Below are 24,457 nucleotides of genomic sequence, written 5' to 3' on the forward strand. Positions count from 1 at the left end.
TGTGTTTTGATTAAACAGTTTGCTCATGTCAAAGTCTGTTCTGTCTCCTTTTACTTAGACAATAGATGCAATGGATACATGGGAAGATCTGACTGAACTTGGGTATCATTTGGCTGACTTGCCAGTAGAACCACATCTTGGTAAAATGGTCTTGTGTGCTGTTGTTTTAAAGTGTCTGGACCCCATCCTTACAATTGCTTGCACGCTAGCTTATCGAGATCCTTTTGTACTACCTACTCAGGCCTCTCAAAAACGTGCAGCTATGCTTTGCAGGAAACGTTTTACTGCAGGAGCTTTCAGTGACCATATGGCACTTCTCAGAGCATTCCAGGTACTATTACTGTCATTTTATTTCTGAAAACGTTGCTGGTTAAACACATTTCTGGGGCAAATGTAGGAATTTTAAAAATAATTTATAAATTTTAAAATTGCATTAATTTTGTTTCATTATGAAGTCACATTAATGGTCCTGAAAAATATCTTCTTGCTGTTATTATGTTAAAATTAAAACAGTTTTGCTCTTTTTTCCCATTTTCTCCTTATAGGAATATATGTGTGTATTCGTATATATATTTATTTGTGTTTATGCTTCTATTACCAGGTTTCTTTAAATCATGTCTTGGGCAAGGGATGTTCTAAAATTTTAGTTAAGAAATACTGTATACTATTTAAAGTACATAGAATAAAGCTTATAAGAAAATTATATTGATTTAATATCTGTCGATTTTTCTTAGAGTTCAGCTTTTTTCTTGTGTGCTCAAGACACTGCTGAGAACTTAATTTTGTAAAGCAAAATACAAAAATCACTTAAAAACCTTTTAAGATAAGGTAATGGGAAGTTGAGGAAAGAGGCAAATGGAAAAGAAAAGATGGGGAAAATAGGATCCTAGGGAAGACAAATTAAATGTAATTTAGAATTTCAGATATGTGGGGAAGAATATGTTGTTTCTTGAAAACATAGGCATTGTATTTATCCTCAAATCTTCTTGAATGTAGGCTGTGTCTATACATTTTTTTTTTTTTTTTTTGAGACAAGAGTCTTGCTCTATCACCCAGTCTGGAGTGCAGTGGCAGAGTCTCGGCTCACTGCAACCTCAGCCTCCCAGGTTCAAGCAGTTCTCCTGCCTCAGCCTCCCGAGTAGCTGGGGTTGCAGGCACCCACCACCATGCCCAGCTAATTTTTGTGTTTTTAGTAGAGACAGGGTTTCACCGTGTTGGCCAAGCTGGTCTCGAACTTCTGACCTCAAGTGATCTGCCTGCCCTGGCCTCCCAAAGTGCTGGGATTACCATGTGTGAGTCACCATGCCCAGCCATATTTTTTAAAAATCTAACTTTGTTTATGCAGAAAGTACTCTTTTTCAGACATAGAAGATTTTTTCACCACATATAATTTTCAAAAATAATTACAAGCTCTTTTGTGAGTATTGATCAATGGATAACTCATTGTTATTAATTGGGTATATTAAATACCATATATTATAGTAGATAGTTGAGTGAGAAGTAGACAGATTTAGAGTAGAAATTCTATCGATTCTTTGCTTTTCCCCCAGCTCCTTCAAAAGCAGAGAGGATAAATTATTGCTTCAGTCTTTTAGTTATATATATACCAAAGCAAGAGTACCTATTCACAAAGGAGAGCTTTTTATACTGCATATAGATGATTTATAGAAATCCTACTTTCCATTCTTAGGTAGAGTCCAGGGTTGACATAGAGATTATTTTTTGGAGGACAAGAGTGGCACGATTCTTAGATAAAAGTGTTACAAAGTCTTAGTTGAAAACCTACACTTTTGTAGAGTAAAATTAGCAGATGCATCTGAGAAGGCAAATATTTTTACATTGTTAGTCATTTAGGCTACTTGACACTTAGTTCTCACTGAGATTTTATAAACTCAATGGCTTTTTTAGCATTTGAGTATAAATTAATGATAAATATTATTTGATCATAAAGTCTTAGATTTTATAGAATAATTAGAATAAGGCAAATTGACCTTGAGGAATTCGTGTAGTGATTTGTAGTTACTTGTTGCCTCACTAAGAAGTGATTAGTAAATGTGTCTTGTTATGCAATTATTCTCTTTTTATAGGCCTGGCAAAAAGCACGAAGTGATGGGTGGGAGCGAGCCTTTTGTGAAAAGAATTTTCTTTCACAGGCTACTATGGAAATAATCATAGGCATGAGAACACAGTTGCTTGGTCAACTTAGAGCATCAGGTAAAGTTTTCCCTCAAAGAGCTATTTAAGTTACTGAGAGTACCCTGCCCATATTTCATAGTATTTCTTATGTTAACTGATGCCATCTATTATTTTTATGACATTATCATGTTGTGTATCTTATATTCATGCATGATTTGTAGACTTCGATATGTCTTCAACTTTTGCTTGTTGATGAAAAAAATGCTATTGCAGGAGGTGTATTTGAGAAATCTAGGGACAGAATCTATATGCTTTTGATACTGTTGGCAATGAACAATTTGTATTTGTTGGCAGAGATCAATTTAGATCTTATAGTTATTTTCTTTTATCACCATTAATGAATACTTATTTAGTTCTGTGAAATAGAAATTTTAAAAAATTGATATGAATGCTGCTTTTCATATTTTTGGAACACAAAAACAGCTGGTAATACTTGAAGTCACTGGGTTTTTTTTTGTTTTTTTTGTTTGTTTGTTTGTTTTTTTAAGAGGATGCTAGTATTGCTATTACCTTTTAGAATTGCCTTTTTGAGTAGCAAAAAAAATTGATGTGATAGTCAGAAGAAAAGTACCAGAGCCTGGATTCATGGGTTAGCTGAAGTGCCAGAGTAATATAAGGAATGAACCAGAGGATTTAAGAGTTGACTTGAACATGAGGAAATATGAAGGACTTTTGAAACTCAAGCAAAAATTACCATATATTTACTTGACTTCATCTACAGAATTAGTATCTATGATAACCAAAATGTTGTTAATAACAGTCAGAAGAATGGTTTGGGTTTCCAGCTATGAATTTAGTTTGTTTCTGGCAGCAGATTATGAAGAACTTTATTGCAAGAATGTGCATCTAAAAAAATTTAAGCCCCCAGTGATTCTTATACTTAATCTAACCTGAGCCGATCTACACTTCCCTAGAATGTTGGTTTTGTATCTGTTTTGGGGTGGGGAGGGGTGGTTCATATTTTAAACAACTTTCCAGAAGAGATTCTATTAATTATCATGAAATTTGAATATCACAAAATTTACATGAGTTGTACAAGTTTTTGGAAAAAATACACAAAAGTATCTTTTGCACAATAGAAAAAGTTGGTGTGGTTTTTTTCCCCTCTAGGTTTTGTTAGAGCACGAGGTGGTGGTGACATTCGAGATGTTAACACAAACTCTGAGAATTGGGCTGTCGTTAAAGCTGCATTGGTGGCAGGCATGTATCCTAATTTAGTCCACGTGGACAGAGAGAATCTAGTGTTGACAGGGCCAAAGGAGAAAAAAGTACGATTTCATCCTGCTTCAGTTCTCAGTCAGCCTCAATATAAAAAGGTAAAACATTTTGAATGCTGTTGGGTTTTGAGGTGAAACTAATTTAGGTAGTTCACTATCAATGAAGAATGCTCCAAATACCTGCCTGCTTTAAGAAATTAATTAGTTATATATATATATAATATATATAATATATATGTATAATTAAATATTGGAACAAAACTTATAAATTTTAGAGTTGGAAAAGGTAACATGTTAAGTAATGAGTACTTTTGTACGAATTACATGAGCAATGACTTGTTTTAATTTTTGCTTACGTACTAATATGCATCATCTGTTTCATTGAGAGACTTTTTACATTTTAAAAGTATTTCCAATAAACTAGGTGATAAACACAATTAACAGTTTTTAAAATGTATTTTCTTAATAGATTCCTCCAGCCAATGGTCAAGCTGCAGCAATTAAGGCACTGCCCACAGATTGGCTTATTTATGATGAAATGACCAGAGCCCATAGAATAGCTAATATTAGATGTTGTTCAGCAGTGACGCCTGTCACTATATTGGTATTCTGTGGACCAGCTAGATTGGCAAGTAATGCTCTTCAGGAACCTTCATCCTTTAGAGGTAAATGTATTATGAAGGAAATAAAAATCTATTTGAAACGAATTTTTTTTTTTTACCAAATAATGAAATTATTTTACTAAACCAAATAATGAAATTATAAAGACTTATATAGTAGCAGCTCTATTTTGATATACTAAGACTAATTAGGAACTACTAAGGTATACTACTGTTTTTGAAATTTATTTATAAGGTAACTTGATGTTGATTTGTGCATTTTTTATTAATCTTGCTGTTGGGAAGAAATTTTTCTTTTCCACTTGAACTTAAATGATAGTTTAACGTAAATAAAGGTAATTGTAAAAGAAATAATGGCCACCCATAATCTCATTTTTCTCATGCTAACACTTTTTAATGTTATATTTTTTCTACATGTTTACATATTTTAAATTATTTCACCCAAACTGTTATTTTATATTTTGTTATTTTCATTACAGAGGTATCAAAAATATTTTTAGTATTTTATATTAATGACTGCAAAATAATATATCACATTGAAGTGGCATAATGCTTTTTTTTCTTCAACTTTTATTTTAAGTTCAGGGGTACATGTGCAAGATGTGCAGGTTTGTTGCACAGGTAAACGTGTGCCATGGTGGTTTGCTGCACAGATCATGACATCATGTATCTGTCAAGCCCAGTGTCCATTAGCTATTCTTCCTGATGTTCTCCCTCCCCTCTACCACACACCTCCAGCAGGCCCCAGTGTGTGTTGTTCCCCTCTCTGTGTCCATGTGTTCTCATCATTCAGCTCCCACTTATAAGTGAGAACATGCGGTGTTTGGTTTTCCATTCCTGCATTAGTTTTCTGAGGATAATGACTTCCAGCTCCAGCCATGTCCCTGCAAAGGACATGATCTAATTCCTTTTTATGGCTGCATAGTATCCCATAGTATATATGTACCATATTTGCTTTATCTAGCCTACCATTGATGGGCATTTGGGTTGATTCCATGTCTTTACTATTGTGAATAGTGCTGCACTGAACATACAAATGTACTTATCTTTATAATAGAATGATTTATATTCCTTTGGGTATTTACCCAGAAATGGTATTTCTGCCTCCAGGTCTTTGAGGAATCACTATGCTGTCTCCCATGGTGGTTGAATTAATTTACACTAGTGTAATTTAATTACACAGTAGTGTAAAAGTGTCCCTTTTTCTCCACAACCTCACCAGCATGTTGTTTTTTGACTTTTTAATAATAGCCATTCTGATCTCATTGTGGTTTTGAATTGCATTCCAGTAATGATCAGTGACGTTGAGCTTTTTTTCATATGTTTGTTGGCCACATGTACATCTTTTGAGAAGTGTCTGTTCACATCCTTTGCCCACTTTTTAATGGGTTGTTTTTTCTTGTAAATTTGCTTAAGTTCCTTGTAGACTGTGGATATTAGACCTTTGTCAGATGGGTAGATTGCAAAAATTTTCTCCCGTTCTGTAGGTTGTCTGTTTCCTCTGATGATAGTTGTTTCTTTTGCTGTGCAGAAACTTTAATTAGATCCCATTTGTCAATTTTTGCTTTTGTTGCAATTGCTTTTGGCGTTTTTATCATGAAATCTTTGCCTGTGCCTATGTCCTGAATGGTATTGCCTAGATTTTCTTCTAGGGTTTTTATGGTTTAGAGTTTTACATTTAAGTCTTTAATCCATCTTGAGTTAATTTTTGTCGAAGGTGTTAGGAAGGGGCCCAGTTTCAGTTTTCTGCATATAGCTAACCAGTTCTTTCAGCACCATTTGTTAAATAAGGAGTCCTTTCCTCATTGCTTGTTTTTGTCAGGTTTGTCGAAAATCAGATGCTTGTAAGTGTGTGGTCTTATTTCTGAGTTCTCTATTCTGTTCCACCGTTCTATGTGTTTGTTCTTATACCAGTACCATGCTGTCTTGGCTACTGTAGCCCTGTAGTATAGCTTGAAGTTGGGTAGCGTGATGCCTCAGCTTTGTTCTTCTTGCTTAGGATTGTCTTGGCTATATGGTCTCTTTTGGTTCCATAAGAATTTTGAAATCGTTTCTTCTAAGTCTGTGAAGACTGTCAGTATAATGGGAATAGCATTGAATCTGTAAATTTCTCTGGGCAGTATGACCATTTTCATGATATTGATTGTTCCTATCCATGAGCATGGAATGTTTTTTCATTTGTTTATGTCCTCTCTGATTTCTTTGAGCAGTGATACGTAGTTCTCCTTGAAGAGGTCCTTCACTTTCCTTATTAGCTGTATTCCTAGGTATTTTATTTTATTTTATTTTATTTTACTTTATTTTATTTTATTTCATTTTTTTGAGATGGAGTCTTGCTCTGTCACCCAGGCTGGAGTGCAGTGGCACAATCTCAGCTCACTGTAACCTCTGCCTTCTGGGTTCAAGCAGTTCTCCTGCCTGAGACTCCTGAGTAGCTGGGATTACAGGCACGCACCACAATTCCTGGCTAATTTTTGTATTTTTACTAGAGACGGGGTTTCACCATGTTGGGCAGGGTGATCTTGAACTCCAGACTTCAAGGTCCATCTGCTTTCCTTGGCCTCCCAAAGTGCTGTAATTACAGGTGTGAGCTATCATGTTTGGCCTTTTCCTATGTATTTTATTCTTTTTGTAGCAGTTGTGAATGTGAATTCATTCATGATTTGGCTCTCTGCTTGCCTGTTGTTGGTATATAGGAATGCTAGCAGTTTTTGCACATTGATTTTATATCCTGAGACTTTGCTGAAGTTGCTTATCAGCTTAAGAAGCTTTTGGACTGAGATAATGGGTTTTCTAGATGTATGATCGTGTTAACTACAAACAAAGATAATTTGACTTCCTCTTTTCCTATTTGAATACCCTTTATTTCTTTATTTTGAGATGGAGTCTCACTCTACCGCCCAGGTTGGAATGCAGTGGTGTGATCTCAGCTCACTGCAACCTCTGCCTTCTGGGTTCAAGCAATTCTCCTGCCTCAGCCTCCGGAGTAGCTGGGATTACAGACGCCTGCCACCATACTCCACTAATTTTTTTTGTATTTTTAGTAGATTTGGCATTTCACCATGTTGGCCAGGCAGGTCTCAAACTCCTGACTTCAAGCGATCCACCACCTTGGCCTCCCAACGTGCTGGGATTATAGGCATGAGCCACTGCACCCACCTGGCATGAATACTCTTCATTTTTTTCTCTGGCCTGATTTCCTTGGCCTGAACTTCCAATCCTGTGTTGAATAAGAGTGATGAGAGAGGACATCCTTGTCCTGTGACAGTTTTCAAGGGGAATGCTTCCTGCTTTTGCCCATTCAGTATGATATTGGCTGTGGGTTTGTCATAAATAGCTCTTATTATTTTGAGATATGTTCCTTCACTACCTAGTTTATTGAGTTTTTAACACGAAGACATGTTGAATTTTATTGAAGGCCTTTTCTGCATCTATTGAGATAATCATTTGGTTTTTGTCTTTAGATTTGTTTATGTGATGAATTATGTTTATTGATTTGCATATGTTGAGCCAGCCTTGCATCCCAGGGATGAAGCCAACTTGATTGTGGTGGAGAAGCCTTCAGATGTGCTGCTGTGTTTGGTTTGCCCGTATTTTATTGAGAATTTTTGCATTGATATTCATCAGGGATATTGGCCTGAAATTTTCTTTTTTTGTTGTATCTCTGTCAGGCTTTGGTATCAGTATGATGTTGGTCTTACAGAATGAGTTATGGAGGAGTCCCTCCTTTTCAGTTGTTTGGAATAGTTTCAAAAGAAAGGGTATCAGCTCTTCTTTGTACTTCTGGTAGAATTCAGCTGTAAATCCATCTGGTTGGGCTTTTTTTGGTTGGTAGGCTCTTTATTACTGCCTCAATTTCAGAACTTGTTATTGGTCTATTCAGGGATTCAGCTTCTTTCTGGTTCAGTCTCAGGAGTATGTATGCGTCCAGGAATTTATCTCTTTCTTCTAGATTTTCTAGTTTATTTGCATAGAGGTTTTTATAGTATCCTTTGATGGTAGTTTGTATTCCCGTGGAGTCAGTGGTGAGATCCCTTGTATCATTTTTATTGTGTCTATTTGATTCTTCTCTCTTTTCTTCTTTATTAATCTAGCTAGCAGTCTGTTTTATTGTTTTTTAAAAAGAACCAGCTTTTTGATTTGCTGATTTTTTGGAGGGTTTTTCCTGTCTCTATCGCCTTCACTTCTGCTCTGATATTAGTTATTTCATGTCTTCTGCTAGCTTGGGTTTGTTTGCTCTTGGTTCTCTAATTTTTTAAATTGAGATGTTAGGTGGTTAACTTGAAATCTTTCTAGCTTTTTGATGTGTTCATTTAGTGCTATGAATTTCCGTCTTAACACTACTTTAGCTGTGTCCCAGAGATTGTGGTACCTTGTCTCTTTGTTCTCATTACTTTCAAAGAACTGCTTGATTTCTGCCTTAATTTTGTTATTTACCCAAGAGTCATTCAGGAGCAGGTGGTTCAGTTTCCATGTAGTTGTGTGGTTTTGAGTGAATGTCTTAGGCTTGAGTTCTAATTTGATTGTGTTGTGGTCTGATAGACTGTTATGATTTTACTTCTTTTACATTTGCTGAGGAGTGTTTTACTTCCAATTATGTGATCAATTTTAGAATAAATGCCATGTGGCAATGAGAAGAATGTATATTCTCTTGTTTTTGGGTAGAGAGTTCTGTAGATATCTATCAGGTCCACTTGATCCAGAGCTGAGTTCAGGTCCTGAATATCTTTGTTAATTTGCTGTCTTGATGATCTGTCTAATGTTGTCTATGGGGTGTTAAAGTCTCCCACTATTATTGTGTGGGAGTCTAAATCTCTTTGTAGGTCTCTAAGAACTTGTTTAATCTGGGTGCTCTTGTATTAGGTTGCATATATATTTAGGATCATGAGTTCTTTTTGTTGAATTGAGCCCTTTACCACTGTGTAATGCCCTTCTTTGATCTTTATTGGTTTAAAGTCTGTTTTATCAGAAACTAGGATTGCAACCACTGCCTTTTTCTGTTTTCCGTTTGCTTGGTAAATTTTCCTCCATCCCTTTCTTTTGAGCCTGTGTGTGACTTTGCATGTGAGATGGGTCTCTTGAAGACAGCATACTCGTGGGTCTTGGCTCTTTATCCAGTTTGCCATTCTGTGCCTTTCAATTGGGGCATTTACCCCATTTACCTTTAACGTTACTTTTAAGGTTATGTATTGTTATGTGTGAATTTGATTCTGTCATGACGCTAGCTGGTTATTTTGCAGACTTATTTATATGGTTGCTTCATAGTGTTACTGGTTTGTGTACTTCCGTGTGTTTTTGTAGTGGCTGGTAATGGATTTTCTCTTTCATATTTAGTGCTTCCTTCAGGAGCTCTAGCAAGGCAGGCCTGGTGGTGACATATTCCCTCAGCATTTGCTTGTCTGAAAAGGATCTTATTTCTCCTTCACTTATGAAGCTTAGTTTGGCTGGATATGAAATTCTGGGTTGGAAATTCTTTTCTTTAAGAGTGTTGAATATTGGCCCCCAATCTCTTCTGGCTTGTAGGGTTTCCTCTTAGAGGTCTACTGTTAGTCTGATGGGCTTCCCTTTGTATGTGACCTGGCCTTTCTCTCTTGGCTGCCCTTAACATTTTTTCTTTCCTTTAGACCTTGGAGAATCCGGTGATTTTTTTGTCTCGGGGTTGATCTTCTCATGGGGTATTATACTAGGGTTCTCTGGATTTCCTGAATTTGAATGTTGGCCTGTCTTGCTAGGTTAGGGAAGTTCTCCTGGATGATATCCTGAAGTATGTTTTCCAACTTGGTTCTATTCTCTTTTATCTTTCAGCTACCCCAGTCAGTTGTAGGTTCAGTCTCTTTATAGAATCCCATATTTCTTGGAGGTTTTCTTCATTTCTTTTTTCATTCTTTTTTCTCTATTCTTGTCTGCCTGTTTTATGTCAGAAAGACAGTCTTCAAGCTCTGAGATTCTATCTTCTGCTTGGTCTGTGCTTCTATTGATACTTGTGATTGCATTGTGAAGTTCTCCTGTTGTGTTTTTCAGCTCCATCAGGTCAGTTATGTTCTTCTTTAAACTGGCTATTAGCTCCTGTATTGTTTTATCATGATTCTTAGCTTCTTTGCATTAGGTTGCAATATGCTTCTTTAGCTCAGCGAAGTTTGTTATTACCCACCTTCTGAAGCCTACTTCTGTCATTTTAGCCATCTCAGCCTCAGCCCAGTTCTGTGCCCTTGCTAGAGAGGTATCACAATCATTTGGAGGAGAAGAGGCACTCTGGCTTTTTGAGTTTTCAGCATCTTTGCATTATTTCTCACCTTTGCGGGCTTGTCTGCCTTTGATGTTTGAGGATGCTGACCTTTGAATGAGGTTTTTGTGGAGTCTTTTCTGTTGATGTTGTTGTTTTCTGTTTGTTTTTCTTTTAGAGTCAGGCCACTCTTCCATAGGGCTGCTGCAGTTTGCTGGGGCTCCCCTTCAGACCTCAGTTGCCTCAGTTGCCTCAGTTTTTCTTGTACCTGGAGGTATCACCAGTGAAGTCTGCAAAACAGCAAAGATGGAAGCCAGCTCCTTCCTCTGGAAGTTCTGTCCTGGGGGTTATTGACCTGTTGCTGGTCCATATGCATCTGTAGGAGGTGACTGGAAGCCCCTGTTCTGAGGTCTCACCCAGTCAGGAGGAATGAGATCAGGGACCTGTACAAAGAAGCAGTCTGGCTGCTTTTTGATACAGCAGGTGTGCTGCATTGGTGGGAACTCTTCCTCATCCAGACCACCTGTATAGCCATCAGGCTGGAGTGGCTGAGTCAACCAAACCACAAAGATAGCAGCCACCCCTCACCCTGGGAACTCAGCCCCATCTCAGACAGACCAACCCACTGCTGTTGGCTGGCTGGGATCCCAAGCCAGTAGGTCATAATTGGTGAGGTGCCATGGAAGTGGATCCCACAGAATGATGCTGCTTGGCTTCCTGGATTCAGCCCCCTTCCTAGGGATATGTACAGACAGATTTCCTGCCTTGCTAGGGATCCCAGGGCCAGAGTATGTAAAACTCCTACGTTTCTGTGTGTGCCTGAGTGGCTGCTCTGCCAACACTCCACACAGATCTGTGGTATGGGCTCACAAAGGGATTCCCTGATTCACAGGTTGCAAAGATCCATGGGAGAAATGTGGTTTCCCAGGAGGGGTCATATAATCACTCACTGCTTCCCTTGGCTGGGGGTGAGGGTTCCTTTTGCTCTGTGCTGCTCCTGGGTGGGCCATCACCTTTACCTACTTTTCTTCATTTTCCATGGGTTGATTTGTATGCCTAATCTGTCCGAATGTGAGAACCTGGATATTTCAGTTGAAGGTGCTGAATTCATTGTGCCTTTTCATTCTTCTTTGTGAGTGCCGCAGACTGCAGCTGTTTCTAATAAGCCATCTTTGATTGATCCCCTGGCATAACACATTTAAAATGTTCCTTCATAGTTGGACATCTTGATGATTTCAGCTTACTTGCTATTTAATGATTCAGCAAATATTTAGTACCTACTATATGTCAAGTACTGTGCTAGACATTGAAGGTGTAACATTGTGTGTCTGTCCTTAGGAATTTACACAGTAGTGAGGGTAGACAGACAGTAAAAAATAATCTGCATGATACTATTAAGGAAATACAAAGAGGACCGCCTTAGGAGTGACCTACTTGAAAGAAAGCCTAGACAAGTTTTTCTGAGAAGACTTAAACTGAGACCTACAATATGAGAAGAGCCAGCCACATGAAAAGCAGAAATGTACTGCAGGTAGAGAAAGAGGGAAAGCCCCAAGATTCTGTGCTAGGAAATGATCTAGGAATTGACAGAAAGGCTGTGTGATTGGAGTGCATTGGTCAATGGAAGAGGGCAATGATAAGGTTGAAAGGAAAGCATGGACTTGTAGGCCATAGAAATGCAAAGAAATGCATTAAAAGGTTTTAAGTAAAGGAATGACATGATGTGATGTGTTCCAAAAGGTCATTTTGGCTAAGGGGATGAATTACAGGAGTAATTACAAGAATAGAAGAGTGGAGGCAGGTAGGAGGCTTTTGCAGTGGTCTTCTAACAAGATGATGGCTCAGATAGGATAGTGATCGCTGATATGAAGAGAAGTAGATATAAAATTATTTTGAAGGTACTAGTAACTGCTAAATTGAATGTGGGTAGTAAGGGAAAGGGAGGAGTCAATTCTCAGATTTTGGTTATAGTAGCTTGTCACTCATTTGAGATTCAGAAAACTGGAAGGAGCAAGTTGTGTAGGGGAGAAATTAAGGGTTCTTTTTAGACATGTTAAGTTTGAGATGGCTAAGACATTCTAAGTAAATTTTTTTTCAGGAAGCAGTGGGATATGCATTTCTGGAGCTCAGGGAAGATGTCTGGGCTAGTAATACAAATTTGGAAGTCATCAGCTTGTAAATGATATTTATAGACATGAGAATGGATTTCCTAAAGAGAATGTATAAATTTGAGTAGTGTAAGAGTGATTCAGTGTTGGAGGCAAATCTGTTTCAAGAAAGGAGTGGTTAGCTCTATTGAATGTGCTTTGAGAGACTGAGGGCATTAAGTTTGTATGAAGAGGGTAGAAATAGTATGATTGATAATTTATGAGATTATGGGGCATTGCTACATTGACATCTTCATCTGTGTGTCCTTTTACTTTAATTCATTTAATATTTTCTTTGTGATAAAACTCTTTGAAGTGGGAATTACTTGATAAAAATGTATAGATATTATTTATAGTTCTTCCTCCATACTCAACCATATTAGCACCATTAAGAGTGAATTTCATGGCAACTATGCCATCATTTGGTGTTGGTTTTAAAGATAAAATATTTAAAGATTCCTTCATTTGCTCTTTTTATTTCTGTCAAAAAGAAATAACTCTCCATGCATTTCTTTATATTTCTCTTTAGTTGAGTTGTTTTTTCATCTTCTGCCCATTTGTTTGGGTACTGATATTTTACTCAAAAATTTGAATGATAGCTTTATAATTTAAAGACATTATTAATCTATTTTCTATCATGTTTAAGTCAATCTGTTATTCATTTTGGTGTTATGTATTTTGAGTTCTGAGTTTTGATTGCTGTATATTTAAACTGAATAATCTTTTCCTATACTATTCACTTTCAAAGCTGAGAAAATTTCATCCCTCCATGGATGTGATAAGTATTGTTTTTGTTTTCTATAATTTGATTTTTAATATTTTTTTAACCATGTTGAGTTGATTCTGGCCTAAAACAAAGATCTAAGTTTTTCCAAGTGCTTTCCCCTCATCTGTACAATTTATTAAATAGTTCTTATATATCCTCTTTTAGAAAGTTTGCATGATTGCATATTAAATTTGATATCTTTAACCTTTTTATACTCTATTCCTTTACATTTCTGCCTTTATATTGCACCTTTTTGTTTAGTACTTTTATTTATTAATGAATTCTAATATCTGGTAGTAGAAGCTCTAGCTGTAACTCCTTAATGCCTTTCTGTTATTGAGCTATTGTTTGATAATCTTACCTATTTTTTAATAATGATATTCATTAGTCATCTTCTTGTAATCCTTTTGCAAACAACAGTTCTTTTGTGTTTGTTTGTTCGTTTGTTTGTTTGAGACAGTCTTGGTCTGTCCCTCAGGCTGAAGTACAGTGGTGCAATTACAGCCTACTGCAATCTCTGTCTCCCAGGCTCAAGTGATCCTCCCACCTCAGTCTCTCGAGTAGCTGGGACTAAAGGCACACACCACCATGCCTGGCTAATATTCATATTTTTTGTAGAGATGGGGTTTTGCCATGTTGCCCAGGCTGGTCTCAAACTCCTGTGCTCAAACAATCTGCTCACCTCGGTCTCCCAAATTGTTGGGATTACAGGCGTGAGCCACCGCACCTGGCCTCTTTTGTATGTTAATTTAATGTTTCCGTCCAGGAAATTTAGTATCTTTTAATTAGCCATACCTTATTTTAAATTTATCTTAAAAAATATATATTTTTGGTAACTTTCATAAAGGTTGGGGATATTTCCTAAGGTGATTCTTAAGATTCTTTTGCTGCTGTTTTTAGTTGTCACGGTGAATGGATTCTCTTTGTGTAATTTTCTTGCTGAACTTTAGAAACATTATTGCAGACATAATATATTTTATGTACCTTGTTACTTTATTAAACTCATTAATCCTTTGGATTTTGTATTTATTGAATTATATTACCTTCAGGTGGTAATACTTCCATTTATTACCAAAATGTATTCCTTTTATTTCTTTCTGAGGATATTAGAAAACTGAATTAATGGTCCATTTTGTCTTACTGAATTTTAAAGGTTCAAATTCTAAAGTTATACTATTGATTATAATGTTAATTTTAATAAAAGTGTCCCTTTTAAATAACAGAATAGTGTTTGCGTGTGTGTATCTGTGCATGTGTGTGTGTTTTTGTCTTTAAGAGACAGGGTTTCACTCTTGTTATTCCGGATGGAGTGCAGTGGTGCAGTAGTCATAGCTCACTGAAACCCTGAACTCCAAGGCTCAAGTGTTCCTCCCACCTTAGCCTCCTGAGTAGCTGGGACTATAGGCATGAGTCACCACACCTGGCATAGAAGGTTTTTTGTTTTTTTGTTTTGTTTTGTTTTTGTGTATGTGTTAAAAATTTGTTGAATTTACTAAATAGCATTTGAGCATTTGTTCATATAATCAGAAATTATTTAGCCTATTGATGTGGTATATAGATTTTCATATGGAACTGTTATTTTGTTCTGAGAATAAACCTTCCTTGGACTAAGTGTGATTTATTACATTGCTGGATATTTTTCTAACATTTTATTTAAAATGTATTTATATTTATCTTCACTGGGGGGGCTGACCTGTAGGGTTTGTGTGGTGTGTGCTTGTACATATTCCGGTATGTAGGTTTTAGGTGTTAATCAGATTTTGGGTTAGGTTTAGATTTGTCTCATTATAGGAATGGTCATTATTTGATTCCATGCAAAATTGAGAGACTTGGTGTTCTGGATTTCTTTGTTGATGTTCTTTAAGGATATCTCTGATTTCTTCCTTAAATATATTTGTGTTCTTCTAGTTCCTCTACTTTAAGTTTTAGTAATTTTTGTGTAGAAAATAATTAATTTCTTTGAAGATTTCAAATTTATTATTTATACATACTGTATATTTTAGCCTATATCAATTTCATATTTTAAAATGCATTCTGTATTCTTATAATCTCATTTTCACCTGATTTTGTAGATAGATTTTTGTTTTCTTCTTCCTTTATTAAATTTACAGAGGGTTGTCTATTAATCTTTTCAAAGAACTAGGTTATAGTTTTAATTACCATTTTGTCTTTCTAATTCATCTTTTTTTATTTTCTATTTTCTTCTACTTTTCTTTGGGTTTTATGCTATTTTCCTTAGATATATTTAGCTGTATACTTTTTCTTTTTAAAACTGACCTGTGACTTTATAAGAGTATTGCTTTGGGCACCTTTCATAGTTTTTGATATGTAGTGTAGTCATTCCTTCCTTGAATTATTTTCTTTGTTTCTTTTTCATCCAGTTATTAAAGATTGTGCTTCAAATTTTATATTCTTGTCTTTTTTGTTTTGTTGCATTGTGATGAGAGATTATAGTCTTCAAATGGTCCCTTTTTTTTCCTTTTAAATAAATACTGAGATTTAATATGTGATCTTTTGGGTTTGAAGGACTTCCCACACAAATTGTTGTATGTCAGGAGGGTTTGTGTATATGAAGCATATTTATTCTTCTTTTTTTGCCATAATGTAAGAAGGTAAAAGTGATTTTTTTTCATTATGTACTTGGACAGTGGATGGCATTCCCAATGACAGTAGTGATAGTGAAATGGAGGACAAAACTACAGCTAATTTGGCAGCCTTGAAACTTGATGAGTGGCTCCATTTCAAACTGGAGCCAGAGGTAAGTTGCTTTCAAGTAGTGTAATAAATTTCTTTCATTCAGTTAGTGTGAATTGATATATAATATGATAAAAAAATTTTTCTTTACTGTTGAGCCCTTAGTATCAGAGAATACAGCTTGTTTTTCAGTTTTCATGGGGAACTTATTCATTCTCTTCTGTATTGGGGTTTATTCCAACAGAGGACTTGGAAAACCTAGTTGTGGCTCATTATTTAAGCAAGGTAGTTGTCTTAGTTTGTTGTTGCTGCTATAGTAATTTATAAAGAACAGAAATTTATTTCTCACAGTTCTGAAGGATCTTAAGTCTGAGATCAAGGTGCTGATGTTGGTTGAGGGCTGCTGAACCCTGCCTCCTCTAGAGTGGAGGAATACTGTGTCCTCACATGGCAAAAGGCAGAAGGGCAAGAGGGCATGAACTCCCTCCATCAAGCTCTTTTATAAGGATACCTAATCCCATTCATGAAGCCAGAGCCCTCATGACTCAATCACCCCTCAAAGGCCAACACCTCCCATTACTATTGCATTGGAGGTTAAGTTTCAACATGAAGTTTTGGAGGGGACAAAAACTTCAAACTATAGCAGTAATCCTTGAGTATTTCTGGATATATAAGAAAGTATTGAGTATTGGGTACACAAGAACTCCCTTTATTTTGTGTAACTATGTTTCTGAGAGAATGATATGATTCCATACTATTTTCTCTTTGCATATACCTCTGAATTGGGGGTTTGAGGGAGGATGAATGTTTCTTTTCAAATTACAAATTTTCATGACAAAGCCTCCCCTTGATTCTTTCTCTACTGTCCAAGATCATTCTCTATACATTTTTGGGAGGCGCCAAGCTGTCAGTAGTTAACACTGGCTAGGTTTACTATTTTAGCATCCATTCATTCATCACTTCAACCTACTACACTCACTTCCATTCCCACCGATCCATCACTTCACTGAAACTGTGCTTGCCAAGGTCAACTGTGTCCTTCATGTTGTCAAAGTCAGTCTGCTGTCCTGGATAAATGTGACCTCTATTATTTATCACTATTATCCATATCCTCCTTTTTGTACTTCTGCCCTTCCCCAGTTTTCTTCCTTACTCCTGCCCCAAATTCTTTGTCACTAGTTATTGTAACATTAATCTTTCTTAATTCTTTCTCTGTAGTCAGTTCTTCTTAGTTGTTTCACAGACCCTGCTGTATGTGTTTGTGCCTTAAATTTTAAGTTCTGTAGCACTTTGTGTCTTACTCTTATCTTCTTATTCCCTCTATACAGTCCCTGGAGACTTTACCTCTATGTGTATATTTTGCAATCATTTAGGAACTGGTGACTTTCAAGTTTAGAGCTCTGTCTTAGACCTTTCTATGAATCCAGCTGCCTTCAGGACATGATCATTTGGATGTTCTACAGGCACTAAAATAACACTATGAACTACATATATTTTTATTTACCCTGCTGCTACTTTTCCAGTATTAATCACACTCTACCACAACTATTGTTTACTGTCTTTCTTATTAGACTATTTAATATGATTTTGTGTCTTAGTGCCTAAAATATTATAAATAAATTTTATTTCATTCATGCATTAAAAATAATGAAATTAGTAGGAAATTATATGAAATGTGAAATATGTTTATTGGAAACAGTTGCAAACTAATGGAAACTAATCAACAAATAGGTGTTTTGCATATGTGATATTCATTTGCTTGTATCTATTTGAACTATTACAGGCAGCTAGTTTATTGCTGCAGCTCAGACAGAAGTGGCATAGCTTATTTTTACGCCGAATGAGAGCTCCATCCAAACCTTGGTCTCAAGTTGATGAAGCTACCATAAGAGCAATTATAGCTGTTTTAAGCACTGAAGAACAGTCTGCAGGTTTACAACAACCATCTGGGATTGGCCAAAGGCCAAGGCCTATGTCTTCAGAAGAGCTTCCTTTGGCTTCATCTTGGAGGTCAAATAATAGTAGGAAAAGTTCAGCAGATACTGAATTTTCTGATGAGTGTACTACTGCAGAAAGGTAAATTTATGACATTTTACCAAAATGGATCACTTTTTATTCAGGAAAATGAATTATTTATCTTAGAATCTTGTGCTTTTATAATATTTAAAAATTACTTTTTTATAATCTAAGATCCATGAAAAGGTAGCAATAAAGTGGAAAGAGTTTTCTACTTGTCCAACTTAATTCTTCTAAGTATTAAGGTAATATGAATTTTAAACTATTGGTATCTGTGAGTTATTTAATAAGGCAACTCTTTGTCAGGAAAAGGTCAAAATATCTAATTTCTAGAATTGGGTCTCTCAAAAATATATAGACATTTTAAAATTATATATTTTACTTGATATATGTGAAGTAACATTTTACCTAGATACCCTGAGCCATACTGGCTATGGCCATTTAAAAGAACAACCTCCTTATAAGCCTTATCTAGATATCAATACTGCTGAGTAGCATTCCTATAGAAAAGTACTTCACTCAGTGACACATTGAATGCCAGTTCTTGGTGTGAGGGATCTAGAAGTGTACAAAACAGGTAAGATCTCCTCCAGAGGATATACATTTGATTGAGGGGAGGCATATAATAAGTAAACAAATTTACTGTCATATGACAAGATTTCTGTTATAATTTAGCCAAATTCTTCTTCTTTTGCAATTAAATGTGGTGGTGTTTTTGTTTATTTTATAAATATTAATGAGATACCGCATACTGAATTATTTATGTAAAAAATATATTTTAGTAATATGATAGTGGTTACAATAAATCATTGGCCATGATTCAGAAGTGTTTCTGGTTATAAAAACATTTGTTAGAATCAAATTTAAGTTATTTTATAATGAGGTTTTCACCTTGTTAAAATTCATAACAAAAAACATTCTTGGCTATGAGGCTAGTTTTGGCAATACTGGTAGAAAAGTCTCTGTAGTAAGAATTTGATTTTATAGTTAAACTGAAAATAGAAACAATGGAAACAGAAAAGATACATAATGCTTACTGTTTTTCAAGGATCAGGTGGGGTTTTTAGTACCTTTTTTGATCAGATTTTTGTATATTTGAATGAAATATAAATGCTTAATATCATCCTTTAAGACTTTAAAGAGGAATAAAACATTGGTTTCCATGTTCTTCAGATATTACATTTTAGTAATAATTTAACCAGTTTCCAAGAAAAACTTGTAAAATGTGTGCCTGAACCTTTCTTTCTGGTCTAGACCCTGCTGAGAAAAAGGGGAAGACTAAAAAGTAATTTTTTTTACTTAGATACACTGCACTTTTTGAAAATATTGTTCTAGAATTTTCTTGAGCATTAGTTATTTAGGATGTGGGAATATATTTCCATAGGAGTTATTCTGTGGTAGAGTTATTCCTAAACCAGCCTATGAAAAATTGTTAGATTCAAGAAACGTGACATACTAATATATAATGCATGAGTGTTCCTTGTATGCTGATTCAAATGAATCAATAATTTGAGACAATTGAGGAAATGATAATTTTATTGGGATTGGTAACCACTTTGGTTATGTAAGGACAATGCACCCATTTTAACAGATGCATATTTAAATATGGAAGGATAAAATGACATGATGTGTGGGATTTACTTTTAAATATGTAAGCCAAAATAGAAAGGAAGCAAGAAAGAAAAAAAATAATGTTAGGTAAATCAAGTAGGTGAAATGTTCAAGGAACTAGTCAGTGGTACTGTGAGATGTCCTACATTCTGAATTTGTCTGTTTTTTTCCTGGCACTATTTATTTCTATACCCTATGTATCTTTTTTATTTATTTATTTTTATATTTTATTTTTGAGACAGTCTCACTCTGTCGCCCAGGCTGGAGTACAGTGGCACGATCTCAGCTCACTGCAACCTTTGCCTCCTGGGTTCAAGCAATTCTCCTGCCTCAGTCTCCTGAGTAGCTGGAATTACAGGCGCACGCCAACACGCCCGGCTAATTTTTGTATTTTTAGTAGAGATGGGGTTTCAACATGTTAGGCTGGTCTCGAACCCCTGACCTCGTAATCTGCCCACCTCGGCTTCCCAAAGTGCAGGCGTGAGCCACTGCACCCGGACTCCATACCCTACGTATCTTACGTAAGCTGGTGGTTAGCTCTTAGGGTGTGATTTGATCCAGTGTTTTAACAAGAATATTTTACAGGTGGTGTTGTGAACTTTATATTTCAATACATCAGGAAGTACTTAATGTCTGTCCCAGAAAGACCCATACTTTAAGAAAAATTATGAAATTCCTGACTACCATGTTTGTGGCATTTATTCATAGAATTTTAGAATAGAAAAATCTTAGAGTTTAGATATAATCCTTTTATTTTATTTAACAGATAAGGAAATTAAAGCTCCGGTAAGTTACGAGTCTTGCTCAGGATCTCATACCTAGTTAGTTGTAAATTTAGAACTGCCATAGAAATCTATATTTCCTGACCTTAGTATTTTTAAATAATATTCCATAAATCATAAGATCATTGGGACTTTGGATTGAAATGGCATGTGCTTTGTATTATAAACTTATACATAACTGATCTTTGTATGACGGACTTATATATAACTGATCTTTGCTTCCTCCTTCTTGCTCAAGAGTACTGATGAAATCTCCATCTCCAGCATTACACCCACCTCAGAAGTACAAAGATAGAGGAATTTTACATCCTAAACGAGGCACTGAGGACCGATCAGATCAGTCTTCGGTGAAATCTACAGACAGCAGTAGTTACCCAAGTCCTTGTGCTAGTCCTTCTCCTCCATCCTCAGGAAAGGTAGAGTATCTGAAAGAAAATGTAGTAAGGAACAGATTTGTAGCACATGTAATGCTAGGTAAATAAAATTGTAAAACAATTAGAGTTCTTTTCTTATTGTGGCCTCTTCTAGATGTAAGTTGAAGCTAGCAAACTGGATACACTTTTAGTAAATTTTGAAGTTTTTCTTTCATGCCAAATATTTCTAGTTATTACCATCTTGGGGTATTTTAGAATGCTTTAAAACTATAGATCATTCACTACTGGCATGTAGGTAGGCTGTTTATTCTTTCTTTCCTATTTCTTTCGAATCCTTTTTTTTTTTTTGTTTTTGAGATGGGGTCCCACTCTTTTACCCAGGCTGGAGTGCTGTGGTACAATCATATCTACTGCAGCCTTGAACTCCTGGACTCAAGTGAACTTCACACCTCAGCTTTTGAGTAGCTGGGACCACAGGTGCATGCCACCATGCCCAGCTGATTAAAGAAAAATTCTTTTTTTATAGATGGGGATTTCCCTTTGTTGCTTAGGTTGGCCTCAAATTCCTGGGCTCAAGTGATCCTCCCATCTCAGCCTCTGAGTGGCAGGGATTACAGGTGTGAGCCACCATGCCCAGCCCTTTAGAAACTTTTCTGCTAAAATAAATAACAAAAAGATTAATTTAACTTTGGTTTATAATTTCAGAATTGAAAACAGTGGTTTCTTTCTATTGTTAATTGGTTTCTACAGTGGTTATATTAAAAAAAACAAGATGGGATAGGGTTAGGAAGATAGGAGATGTTTTAAGAAATCGAAAACTGTATCTTTAAAAAAACTTGTAATAATAATTTCAAATGTTTATGATGTGATGACTTTTACTTTACTGTTTTAGTAGCTAAGTATTTGATTAGAGGTTATTTAGCTGCATATTGTATTTTGGCGAATGTGTGTGTTGAAATACTCTTTGTTAAATAAGAGGAAAATAAATGTTTTTGTAGATTTGCATTCTTAGGTTTTGAAGTTTTTTGGTTTATTTATACACCTTTATTAAGGTGTAACTTACAATAAAATTCATCAGTTTAAACTGTATAATTTAATGAATTTTGACAAATGTATACAATCATGTAACTATACCACAATCATCTACACATTTCCATCACCCCTACTCCCTGGTAACCCACTGTTCTGCTCTTTGTCCCTTGAGTTTTGCCTTTTCTAGAATTTCCTGTAAATGGAATCATATATATGTAACGTTTTGTGTCTGGCTTATTTCACTTAATAGAATCCTTTTGAAATTCTATTAAGAGAAATAAGCCAGACACAAAATGCTACATACGTAAGATTGAATGTATCAACAATCTATCCATATTGTTGAGTATATTATTAGTTTATCTTATTACTGAGTAGTATTCCATTTCTAGATAGACTATGGTTGGTTTTTCCATTCATCAGTTGATGGACATTTGAGTCGTTTGCACTTTTTGGCTATTATGAATAAAGTTGCTGACATTGTACTAACTGGTACTAACATTCAAGTAAAATCTTTGTGTCTAAATATGTTTTCTATTATTTGGCAAATCCCTAGGATTAGTATTGTTTGAGTTGTTCGATAAATGTATATTTAGCTTTACAAGAAACTCTCCAACTGTTTTCCAAAATGACAGTACTATTTTGCATTTCCTTTAACAATCTTTTAAGAATTCCATTTGCTCCATATTCTTGACAATATTTGGCATTTTAGCTTTTGTAATTTTAGCCATTCCAGTTGGGTATGTAGTAATAGGCCATTATAGTTTTAATTTGTATTTTCCCAGTTACTAATGATGTTGAGCATCTTTTCATGTGCTTATTAGCCATTGTGTATCATCTTTGTGAAATGTCTGTTCAAATTTTAGTTCACTTTTTGTTGTTGGTTTTTGGTGATTTGTCATCTTTCACTGAGTTGTAAGAGTTTTCTGTATATTCTGGGTACAAGGCTTAATTATTATAGGTTTTGCATATTTTTTCTAACAATATGGGGCTTGTCTTTCCATTTCCTTAACAGTGCCTTTTGAAGAGCAAATGTGTTTAATTTTGATGGAGTCCATTTCATCAGCTTTTTCTATTATGATTAGTATTTTTTTGTGTACTAAGAAATTTTGTGTACCAAACCCAAGATCATAATTTTCTCCTATGTTTTTAGAAGTTTTATAGTCAGCAATCTTACATTTTAGATATATGATTTATTTTAAGTTAATTTTCATTTATAGTATGGCTGAGTCAAGAATTACTCGTTGGCTTTTGCTTATACAATTGTTCCAGTACCGTTTGTTAAAAACCATTTGTTTTTTTCCATTGAGTTACTTTGACAACTTTGTCAAAAATCAACTGGCCATAAATATGTGGTCTACTTATTGCACTCTTCAGTTTCATTAATAGCTCTCTCTCTCTCTCTCTCTATATATATATATAAAATATATAAATATATTTATATATTATGTATTTATATATTATTAATATATTGTATATATAATATATAGTATATTTATATATTAATATAATTAATATTTATGACATATTATTATATATATATATTTGCCAATGGTACACTGACATTATTTTAGTAGCTTTATAGTAAGTCTTGAAATCAGTTAATCCTTCAACTTCAATCAATTGTCCTTCAACTTTGTTTATCTTCTTCAATATTATTTTGGCTGTTCCACGTCCTTTGTACTTTCATATAAACTTTAAAGTCAGCTCATCAGTTTCTGCAGAAAAATTTTTTGGTATTTTGAGTGGAATTGCATTGAATCTATAGATCAATTTAAAGAAAATCAACAATTAACACTCCTTAGTCTTCTAATCCATAAGCATAGTATATCTGTTCATTATTTGGATAGTCTTTAATTTCTCTCAACAATGTTTTATAAATTTCAGAGTACAAGTATTACAATTTTTTGTTAAATTTCTCCCTAAGTATTTAATGTTTTTGATACTGTTCTTTAGAATTTTAATTGCAGGTGTTCATTGTTAGTATATACAAATACATTTGATATTTGTATATCTGCCCTGAATCCTATGACCTTACTTCATTTATTAATTCTATTAGCTTTTTATGCCATCTGATAATAAAGATAATTTTACTCTTTTCCTTTTCAATCTGATTGCTGTTTATTTCTTTTTTACCTTATCTCTCTGGCCAGAGCCTCCAGCAAAATGTTGTTCAGTGTTGAGAGCCACATATCTTTCCCTTGATCTTAGGAGGAAGGTATTTTTTTGTCTGTTAGTATGGTGAATTTCATTGCTTGATTTTCTTATGTTTATACCTCACTTGGTCATGGTGTTATTTTTATATATTGCTGGATATAATTTTGTTAAATGAGGGATCTTTGTTCATGAGGGGTATTATTCTGTAGTTCTTTTTTCTTATGTATCTTTGTATGGTTTTGATGTCAGAGTAATGCCGGCCTCATAAGATTAGTTGGGAAGTGTTTGTTCCACTTCAGTATTTTAGAAGAGATGTGTAGAATTGGTATTATTTCTTCCTTGAATATTTGATAGAATTCACTCATGAAGCCATTTATTTATTTATTTATTTATTTATTTATTGAGACAGAGTCTCACTCTGCCACCCAGGCTGGAGTGCAGTGGCGCGATCTCGGCTCACTGCAAGCTCCGCCTCCTGGGTTCACGCCATTTTCCTTCCTCAGCCTCCTGAATAGCTGGGATTACAGGCATGTGCCACCATGCCTGGCTAATTTTTTGTATTTTTTAGTAGAGACCAGGCTTTCACCATGTTGGCCAGGCTGGTCTCGAACTCCTGATCTCAAGT

General features: G+C 35.2%; 1 protein-coding gene across 3 annotated transcripts in view; it reads left to right on the top strand.

The window, feature by feature from the left end:
* The window catches only part of YTHDC2 (YTH N6-methyladenosine RNA binding protein C2), an 82,438-nt gene that overhangs the window by 51,518 nt on the left and 6,463 nt on the right, over positions 1-24,457 (top strand). For all 3 annotated transcript variants that reach the window (XR_010126433.1, XM_054488734.2, XM_054488735.2), the window contains 7 exons: positions 59-331; positions 2,088-2,214; positions 3,307-3,512; positions 3,883-4,078; positions 15,818-15,927; positions 17,647-17,939; positions 20,511-20,688. Coding sequence is in view for 2 of the 3 variants with exons in the window: in XM_054488734.2 (XP_054344709.1) it covers positions 59-331; positions 2,088-2,214; positions 3,307-3,512; positions 3,883-4,078; positions 15,818-15,927; positions 17,647-17,939; positions 20,511-20,688 (1,383 nt within the window). In the remaining variant the exon portion in view is untranslated. The remainder of the gene's footprint in view (positions 1-58; positions 332-2,087; positions 2,215-3,306; positions 3,513-3,882; positions 4,079-15,817; positions 15,928-17,646; positions 17,940-20,510; positions 20,689-24,457) is intronic.

Source organism: Pongo pygmaeus, chromosome 4 (assembly GCF_028885625.2).
Source record: "Pongo pygmaeus isolate AG05252 chromosome 4, NHGRI_mPonPyg2-v2.0_pri, whole genome shotgun sequence".
NCBI classification, from domain to species: Eukaryota; Metazoa; Chordata; class Mammalia; order Primates; family Hominidae; genus Pongo; species Pongo pygmaeus.